The sequence below is a fragment of the Penaeus japonicus genome, unplaced genomic scaffold (genome assembly GCF_977035675.1).
Source record: "Penaeus japonicus unplaced genomic scaffold, GWHDUDI00000001_assembly GWHDUDI00000030, whole genome shotgun sequence".
Taxonomy (NCBI): domain Eukaryota; kingdom Metazoa; phylum Arthropoda; class Malacostraca; order Decapoda; family Penaeidae; genus Penaeus; species Penaeus japonicus.
Window position 1 is genome coordinate 24,602,142 of NW_028234432.1, and position 10,000 is coordinate 24,612,141.

Here is a 10,000-nt window from a genome sequence, read left to right on the forward strand (position 1 = left end):
AGGAAGGGAGAGAAGGAGAGTGGATGATTGAGGGTGGGAGAGAGGAAGGGGGGATGGTGGAAGTTAGGAAGAAAGAAAGGTGGGAAGAGAGAGTGAGAGAGAGAAAACATGTGGTCTTTTCTCTTACATTTTGTATGGATGAAAAGTCAGTTAACCCTATGACGACGGTGCGTCACACCCGTGTGACACAGCTAAATTCCCGATGCCAGGGTGTCATGCCAGTGTGATGGTAATGCAAGGTGTCAATTGCCCGGCCGTGCCCGTAGGAGGTTTTCACTTAGCGCGGCCCCTTGGCGTCCCCGGGTTATCCAGCTCATAAAAGAAGCACCGAGGAGGTCAAGTTTTCTTAGTTTAGAGAAGTTAAGGAAAAAATATAAATATGCATTGGAAAAGATTGAATATGAATATTGTTCAAATACAAATAATGATACGACATATTACAAATTACATGAGAGTATATTGATGTCAAATTGTGTCCACTTAATTCATTTATCAAAAAAATAGATGCAAATTAAGACTTAAATATGTAGATGATTGAAATACAAGTAAACAGTGCTTTTCAGTATTTCACCTGCTACATGGTAATATATTTTCAACTTGATTTATTGATTAAATCTGAGCTTTTGTATACAAAAATGTGTCATGTAAAATTTCATGATTCCACAGGTACAAACATCCTGAATCCTGTTCCCAGTATGAGGAGGCAGAGTGGGCTGCGCTCCTAGAGATGAGTCGAGATGATGCCAGACGCTCTCCCTTACCAAGCACCCTCCTCTCCCCTGCCCTTCCTGTGGGCGCTCACCAGTTCACTGAACACATGCTTATTGAAGCAGTGCACCCCACAAAGCCCAACTCAGTCCATGTCGCCAAGATCTCACACGTCAGCGAAGAGTCCAGATTTTTTGAGGTGACAATTGAAGGCAAGGGAGAGACTGAGAAGGTGACATGGACAACCTCCGTGGATGACCCTTTGATTCTGCCAGTGAGATTCTGTGAAAAGAATGACATTACCCTTGTCCCACCGAGTGACGAGTTGGACTGTGCAGGGAGAGTGACAGACTGCAGTGGACACCTATCACCAAGTTTATCAGCTTAGGCATTGCAGAAAAACAGACAGCTCCCCAAGCATGGGAGCAGCTGAGACTTGGGATGCGTTGGTTTGAGGCTGGGCTTAGACTTGAAGCTGCAAATCCAGACTCCACTGATCAGATTTGTGTTTCTACTGTCAAAAAGATTTCAGGTCACCTCCTCCATATCCAGCTTGATTCATACAGAGCATACTGATACTGATACATAAGCATGTAGGCATGGCAACTTGTGCAGGTCACAGTCCAATCTTACCAATCAGGTCACCTGTTGGTACATACAGTCAAACATAATGACCCGCTTCAATCCTGCAGAATATTCCCCACAAGCTAAAGTCATAGAAGATCCTACAGTGGTAAGCTTTGTTCAGTATATTTTATTTTATTTTCATGAAAAAAGAGATTGAAATAACTGTAAATTATAGAATTTTCAGAACCAATGATTTAAAAAATATATGGAAGAATGTACAAAAAAAAGATACTGATGATAAAATTACATCCACCAATTCCTTTGACAGGAACTGTGTCAGAACAAAAATAATGACAATCCACAGAGTGATCCCCTATCCAGTGGAAGCAACCAAAGGTCCCTGTGGTGTCCAAGACTCTATGTGAACCATTGGTGCTATACTGGACCTTATCTCAGCAAATCTAAAGTTGGTAAGTCTCCATTTGTGACGATGACTTTATATTCTTTTTCCTTTCCAAAGAACTGCAATGTTTATTACTATTGATATTGTGAATGAGTATCATTAGATTTTCTTTATCATAATGAATATTTATAAGAGGATATTCTATTCTTCAGCAAAACAATCTCAGAGTGTTGGCCCAGGATCAGTTGAACTGGTACTGCGAGAGGTATTGTCCATGACTATAAACGCGGCTTATATACCAACTCGTGTTCTGAGAGAGCTGGAACGCAATGCTGTTGACTCTCATCTTGTTTCAAACACTTGGCATCCAACCCATTTGAAAGCAAAGTAAGTAGTATTTATTGAGACATTATTGAATTTTGGTTATAAGGAGAAGTAGATCTATAAACAGTAGAATAGATATCCTTAATGGATTGAAGTGAATAATATTTTGATATTTAAATTTATGTTTATGTAACAGTTTATTAAGTACAGGTAATGATAGGTTATATAAAGGTTCATATGAATTGGAAGAAGTATACACACAATTTTTAAAAGTCTAAGAAATGGGGAAAGAAAATTCATTATTTTGATTTGTCTCGTATAGTTTTTCTCTCAAATTTCTCAAGAACAAAAGTTGACACTTTTATTTGGAATTATGGGATATTTTATTACAAAATTGACTCCCTTTTTCCCCTAACAGCAGTTTCTCTTTTGACCACTAATCAGACCCTCCTTTATATATCATTACAGATTTAAACGTTATACTTACACAGCCAGCATATCCGTTGCCACCACAGCTTCGGATGTTAGTGATTTTTTGAACTTCATTTGCCACACTCTTCAGTGCTGCCCCAATCTATGGTCACCAACACAGAGCGGAGAGAACTGCCCATTCCTTTGTACTTCACAGGTATGTTTGGCTCATGATGGTATAGTGATGGTATTGAAGGACACACACACGCGCAGACACACACGCGCGCAGACACACACACGCGCAGACACACACACACACACACACACACACACACACACACACACACACACACACACACACACACACACACACACAAAATTTCTGTTGGATACATTAGCAATACTAATTTTAGTTTTTTTAGTCAAGTTGAGTCACTTAAAATGATCATTTGATCATTCATAATAAAAGTCAAAATTAAGAAATGATGAATGATAAATGAATAAATGAAATAAAATAAGATAAGGTCTACAAGAATGAAAGCAAAACTTCAAAAATTAGATGCATAGACTCATTTCCACATCATAGAACATTTTATCCTAAATATAATTCTGTTTTTACTCCAAGTAGTTACAAAGTTATGATGGTGTGAAGTTCTAGTGAAAAAAAAGACTGATCTTTTAACCATTCACGACAGATGATGTGATATCATGTCAACAGTATATTTCCAGCACAGCAGAAGACACTCTATCACATCACGAAGTTGTGCTGTATATACACTTTGTACATAGTTACATTTGTATATACACATTGTAGTTGCTTTTGTAAATATACATTTTTCTTGACTTTATTAAAGAAAAAAAAATTGTCATCCCTTAGAATAGGGTGCGTGAAAATCACTTTAAGAGGTTCAGCACGGCCGTGTGCCTCAAGAAATCTCTAAGCAGGTAGCTATAGATATTTGCTATATTGCAGGGGGAGCAAAATAAGGTAAACATAGGCTTTGTTGTAAAAGGTTTAAGAGAGACCTAAAACATAGAAATCCTTTTCTCTAAGTTGTTTGAACGTAAAGGAATATTACTACAATATTTTGCATACAGTATCCTTTTATCTGAAATACATTCTTCGTACTCAGACTGACATGTTTCTTTGGATGTATGAATCAAAACTGGCAGTTCCCACACTGGCAACACTGACTACTAAGCTTGGAAATGGAGGGAAATGTTTTTCATATTCAGAGAGCATCATTTATCTTGTATTCCTTTTTAGCTTTTCATTTCCTTTACTGTTAGTGCTTATAAAATTCCCACTGTACATTGTGTTTGTGCATATTCATCTATTCTAAAAATTTACCCTCTCTCACTGATACTTGGGTTAAAGAATATTTCAGAATTTTTTTTTGTCATTAATCATAACATATTCCCAACATTCTTTTTCCATTGTTTTATTTCTTGCTGATCAAGGACTGCATTTCTATATAAACTGGTAATAGCATTGTTGGCTTTCTATGAATTATTTCTCTTTATTGATCGTGAAGATGCAAACAGGCATTTTTTAATATCTGTCAATGTTTCCATTCATCAAAGTTGTACTTGTTCACTAGATTGTGTTATGAGGTTGATATTATTTTTTCCAGATGTTTATTCAAGGGAGCCAGTCTTCTTCCATCCGAGGGCGAGGGAGAGTAGCCATTACTAGAGGAACAAGGGGAGGCCCAGGAATGACAAGAATATTTCACAGGCGCAAGAGGGGTGGCCGCAAGAGACTCTTCGTACCAGTCAGAGCTAATCGGTTGCTGCAACCTAAGTCCTTGGCGAGTGAGTGTTTAGTGGCACTTTATACAGTGTCAGTTTTCCTGTTCCTCATTCTTTATTTCAATCATTTATGTAAAATGCATTTAATATTTTAATACAATTTCTTAGTAGTGATAGGAGAAACATAATATTTGCAGTCAATATAAGTTTCAAATCATTATTATATCGAAAGAACACATCAAATTGTAACTCAATCTTCCAGCACAATCAGATGATATAACAGAGGATGGTGATGAGGATGAGGATGTTGACATTGAGGAAGGCGACGATGATGAAGTTGCAAGTGGTTCTGATGAGGGTGACACAAGTTCCCGCAGCTCGCGCCCAACCAGCCCTATCTTGGACCCCTCCTTTGGAAACCGCAGGAGGCGGAGAGGCTTTCCAAGGATGGAGATGCAGACAAGAGGCATCAAGCTCCCCGATTATGCCAACCAGCTGAAGATGAGGCACGTCAAGAGGAAGTTTGAGGGTGGTGAGGGCTCCTCCAGCGCTTCCAGCTGTCGCGAGGAGCCCCTCGACAGGATGAAAAGAGGTAGGAAGAGCGAGTACCCGGATGGAAACTCGGGATTAGAACCTGCCTCGGTGACTTCTGACCCCCTGGAGTGGACGGTGCATGATGTGGAGCAGTACGTTGCCAGCCAGCCTGCCATCTGCCACCACGCAGTCCGACTCCGGGAGCAGGAGGTGGATGGCCGGGCATTCTTGCTCCTGAACCTACCCACGCTGGTGCAGCACCTTGGGTTGCCACACAGCTCAGCCGTGGCTCTTGCTCAACATGTATGCCGAGTTAAACTTGCTCATTTCCTATTCTTTTATAGAGCAGAAGCTTGACCATCATTTTTATATAAGGGAATTGCTATAATAAACTGAATGTTATGCACTTTTTAAGCAGTCTGTGTTTTTGTATATATAGTATATTTGTATAACTTTGTATTATATAAATAACAGTGAATGTTGAATATTGATAATAAGTTCAATTAATTACTTTTATTGTAAGTTAATCCATTCATTGATGTATATTGGAATATCTGTTGTGCTCCTTGTTAATGCTTTTCAAAAAAAAAAAAAAAATTGTAGAAAGGCAGTTTTCTTACACTACATTTTTTATTTAACCCTTTGATGATGGCAGGCATCAATGCATATGTGATGCAATATCTGCATCTGCTCACAGTTGCAGTGCGCACACAGTCATGAAGTAATATGACTGTAATGGTGCCAGCTTCAGAGTACAGGATTCCAAAGTTAACTTAAACCTGTTTTGTGATCAATTTATGGGAAAATATCATTTAGGGCAGAGAAAACATTTTTCCTGTCCCTCTAATTTTTAGCCGATGCCACCAGCATCTTAGACTGCCTGGTTTGATGACCAGTTCGGTCGTTACATACACTGTCACCATTGGTTTAAGGGCATTTTGCTGGGTTGGATCACTTTCACAGTTTTTTTTTTTTATATAAACTATTTATTCCTTCAGTTGTGTAAGTAGGACATCATACCAAATGCTAATCAGAATCACTTTAACATATTGACATATAAAGACACATATGTCATACCATAAGTGCAGAAACATTTTAACCATTATGGACAGGGATAGATTCGCTTACCCAGTTTCCAGCATAGGTTTTATTTTAGAGTGAGGCAGCTTGAAGCAACATAATTTGAATCTTCCCACTGTATTTCAGTCACTTATTGTAAAACTAGAGCCATTTTTGTTTTATTTTTGTGTTTTATTGAGTTTAAAGACTTATATGTGCCATATGACAGGCTCTATCAATGCTGTAGTTGACTAAAATTGTAGTATATGATCCATATTAGCTCATTATTTTCTTAATAATCAGTGTGATAGAGGTATTGCAGTTTTATGGGAGGACAAAAAGCAACTTTATTTTTTCATATATATAATAAGAAATATATAACTACAATGAAGATAACATGAAGAGGTAGGGAAGAGGAAAGAAACCTGTGCTTATGATAGTGTATGCCACAGTAAAAGGCATCTCTATTGGCACAGGAGCACATTTTAGACACTGGGCATGGTTTGAGTCACCTACCTCTTCTTGTTCTGCCTGCACATCCTTCTTCTGCAGTATTTAGAGCAAGAAGTCAGTAACTTGCTGTGTACAACCACTTTATAAAGATGGTGCTTGCTAGAGACCGTGGAAGGTGCCATTCAAGGCTCTCTCACCTGCTAGTGCTAGAAGAAAGTGCTGCCATCTAGGTTTTGGATGTTAAGTTTGCTCAATATTACAGTAATTATTGTAATTATGACTGCAATTTTCATCATCAATCACTCCTTACTCATAGCATAATAAAATAGCAGTGATCCAAAATCCCCAAAGCTCCTGTATCATGTATGTCATGACACCGTCAGCAATGGGTTAATATGGCAATCTATTAATTCAAAAAATAATTTTTAAAATTGAATTTTTTGTTATACATGAATTTATCATAACAACAAACTCGCTTCTGTAATTTCTAGTTTTCATATTTCTGTTTTCTAATGCTTTCTAAGAGAAGTTTTGGGTGTTGGTAAGGTTCTGGTAGACTTTGCTTGATTATAGAAAGTGAAAACTTTTGAGAATTATAGTAAACAGATAACTGCCTTTACAGAACATTTACAAAACCTTTGAACAGATCATTTCATTATGGTATGACAGCCTGATTATTCTAGATATATAAAACTTATTATTTAAAAAAGACTAGTTTGATATACTTATTTTTTAAGCTGTTGTGAATCAGTGTGTTTCAAAATGGAGTTTTCCTACATAGCCAGAGCAGTTCAAGGGTATTAGCAACAAATTCCTTTGTGGGCTTTGCTTTCTCTAATGTTTCTGGACAGGAAATACCACCACTTCTAAATCAAAAAGTAAATTCTTACTCTTATCCTCTACTCTTTCCAAGTATATCATACCATTTTTATTATTCTATTATTCTATATCAGGGTAGTCTAGCTTCATTGACACTGCAGGCTATTTCAAACTTGTAAGTCAAGGGCTACAATTTTTTATGGCCTGCAGCCTACCTTGTCTTGGGGAAATCAAACACAATTTGAAAGGAGAGTTTCTTCAAATAAACAAATAGGTTAAGAAATACAGTGAATACAATTTGTGAGACAAATAAAGATAGTTGCCAAATGACTAGAATAGTGTATAATACTGATTCAGAATTTACTTGGTGAATAGAACATGAATATATTTAATGCACAAATAGGAAACAAAGTCCGTTCTGTCTGTGTACATGTTACACCAACTTTTTGTTACCATAAGAGGGAAATGATAAATTGATACAACAATAAACAATAAAAAACTGATAACAACTTATACAAGCACATACATACATATACATACATGTACAAATATTCATCCATACACATTACAGTAAACCCTTAATCTAAGATAAGGGGAAAAAAGTCTGTTAAAGTCCAAACATTTTCAACAGCATCCTGCAATTATTGTTAAGTATTTAAAAGCAAAGGTAATAGGGAATCCTCAGCTTCACATTCTTCTGAAATGTGTACAAATGGAAGCACTGGTGTTGTTTGTTTGCTTGTATACAGTATGTACAAGTAAGAGTAGGAGTAATTAAATTTTGCTTCAAGATGTCCAACTTCAAATGTTTGCCCTTCTAATGCGGATTCTTAATTCATAGTCAGAAAATGTAAAATAAATCCAAGTACAACAATTTTGGGGTGCAATACATTGAGGTTTACTGTATATATCTATACATGTATGTAAGTATGCATATAACTTAAATCTATAAAATCATATTGACATCAACAAATGCATACTAGCTACCCTCATTCAAAATGTGTTCAGTCAATATTGTTTATCATGTTTCTAAATCCAATACATGCAGGGAAAAAAGGAGATTCTGATAATTCATGATTCTTCCAACATTAATGTCAGATCATTAAATGACAATTTTTCATGGCTCAAAAAAAAAAAGCAGAAATGAAAACTTATATATATCATCAATAATTTTCCTAGAACTCCCATTGTTATTTGGCATGTCATATGGCACAATTACCTATCCAAAATCTACTTCAATTGGTAGGTGTTCACACATTAGGGAATAGGTTTATCTATAAGTTATTTAAGGCCTCATCATTACAATTAACAGTGCAAGACAAAGGTCTTTATAGTTGGGAAACTTGAGGAACTAAGAACCATAACATTTAACTTGTTAATTGCATTCACATTTTTGTATCATGAGACGTGCAACTAGATTGGGTTTCTGTCAGGAAAAGAAAGAAGAAAAAAAATGTACATCCCTGTATACATCAATTTAACATTCAATCCTTTCTGACCAACTACAAAATACAAATTAAATGCTAGCAAGACATGTCTTTTTTAAATGGATCCCAATAGTGGTTATCTTTGGTAGGAGAACAGTAAACCAAGGGTGAAAACTTTTTTTCTTTTAAGCTTAACCATGATTATCCCGGACTTTGAATCAATCTACCGGTTTGAGCGTGATGAACCTGGAGGCGATGAGTGACAATACAATTGTGCCGACGGTGAAGCACCCGGCAAAAATGTACCAGGTCTCTTCATCGAACACATCCGTAAAAGCTGGAACACTATCATACACTTTGTTTACGATGCTGAGGGTGGCCTCATATTTGCGCTGAGCCTGGGTCGACATTTTGGCTTTCTAGTTTATCTAAATTTTCTAGTCTGTATTACTGTATTTCTTAATGAGCCCCAAATAGGCACTAAGCCACAACCATATGTACAAAAGGATTTCCTATAAAAGTCAATCTATGTCCTATGTCCTTCTTTTGCCGGGTTTTGTCTTGCCTCCTTTCATTGGGGTTGAACTGGTCTCTTCTGCTTCTGCTTCACTGCTCACCAGCTCATTAAATTTTTTAAGTATTTCCAAGGTCTCAAGATTTTGCGTCTTGAATAGTATTTTATGCCCAGAAACTGGAAAGATAGGAGGTGAAAAAGTTTATTAAATATGGGTGTTCCTTGTAAGAAAAATACAGCTACCTAACACTTATAGATACTTTTGTAAACACAATAAGCAAAGTCAACCCATGGTTGCTCTGGATAAAATATACAGATATATGAGTTTATCCAAACTAAATACATGCTAAACTTTTGTTTATTACTTTATCACACTATTAACCCATTCACTACGGGGTCATTCCAGCCTTGCATGTCACAATGCCGGGGCTTTCGAATGCATAGGCCTAAATCAGTTAAATAAACGACGCCGTATCGCGTCCCCAGCGAATGGGCCTATAATGCACAGTACAGTAGTGTACCACCCGTCCAGAGAGGGTTAAAGCAAAGACGTTTCAAAACAAATTCTCATACAATATTGAAAAAAAAAAAATTTAATGCAATATTTTTATGGTTTGCTTCATTCATCTAAATCTACTATACTTGTAAAAACACAATTCTGTATTACAACCCATATCAAAAACTACATTATAATTAACATCAAAGTTACTTATTACATTGCTGAAAAAAAAGGAATAAGAAAAGAAGGAAAGTATCTACTACAACGACTTTGAATGAAAATAAAAGCCAATCATAAACTTACCTAAAGTAATCTTTATTGTGGGCTCAGATCTGTCACACACAACAGTGGTCTTCACAATGCAGTTTGGATTAGTGTCACGTACCCTTTCTTGATTGAAGATACTAAGAGCGCATCTGAGAAAGTTAAACTTATCTGTTAATTTTTGTTAATGTTTGATTTTTCTCTGAATACAAATTGGACTCATTAGGGTCAAATTCGTCACAGGAAGAGAAAAATCTCATTTTGAG

General features: G+C 36.6%; 3 protein-coding genes across 3 annotated transcripts in view; 1 reads left to right on the forward strand and 2 right to left on the reverse strand.

Moving 5' to 3' along the window:
* Nucleotides 1-5,305, forward strand: part of LOC122263104 (scm-like with four MBT domains protein 2) — a 14,826-nt gene extending 9,521 nt beyond the window's left edge. Inside the window, 8 exon segments of the mRNA XM_086555234.1 lie at nucleotides 667-1,150; nucleotides 1,153-1,317; nucleotides 1,349-1,441; nucleotides 1,604-1,745; nucleotides 1,891-2,065; nucleotides 2,471-2,630; nucleotides 4,048-4,228; nucleotides 4,428-5,305. Coding sequence (XP_086411360.1) covers nucleotides 667-1,150; nucleotides 1,153-1,317; nucleotides 1,349-1,441; nucleotides 1,604-1,745; nucleotides 1,891-2,065; nucleotides 2,471-2,630; nucleotides 4,048-4,228; nucleotides 4,428-5,056 — 2,029 coding nt within the window. The 3' untranslated portion in view covers nucleotides 5,057-5,305.
* A 1,965-nt stretch (nucleotides 5,306-7,270) lies between these two features.
* On the reverse strand, nucleotides 7,271-8,867 carry LOC147468242 (uncharacterized). Its single transcript, XM_086555233.1, has one exon. It carries the CDS (start codon nucleotides 8,865-8,867, stop codon nucleotides 8,676-8,678), a length of 192 nt encoding a protein of 63 aa, XP_086411359.1. The 3' UTR covers nucleotides 7,271-8,675.
* The window catches only part of mRpL53 (mitochondrial ribosomal protein L53), a 4,815-nt gene continuing 2,085 nt past the window's right edge, over nucleotides 7,271-10,000 (reverse strand). The window contains exons 2-3 of the mRNA XM_043031426.2: nucleotides 9,774-9,886; nucleotides 7,271-9,148 (exon numbers count right to left, since the gene is read on the reverse strand). Coding sequence (XP_042887360.2) covers nucleotides 8,991-9,148; nucleotides 9,774-9,886 — 271 coding nt within the window. The 3' untranslated portion in view covers nucleotides 7,271-8,990. The remainder of the gene's footprint in view (nucleotides 9,149-9,773; nucleotides 9,887-10,000) is intronic.

Coding starts and splice junctions, on each gene's coding strand:
- LOC147468242 (XM_086555233.1), bottom strand. CDS start 8,867: ATGTCGACCCAGGCTCAGCGCAAATATGAGGCCACCCTCAGCATCGTA.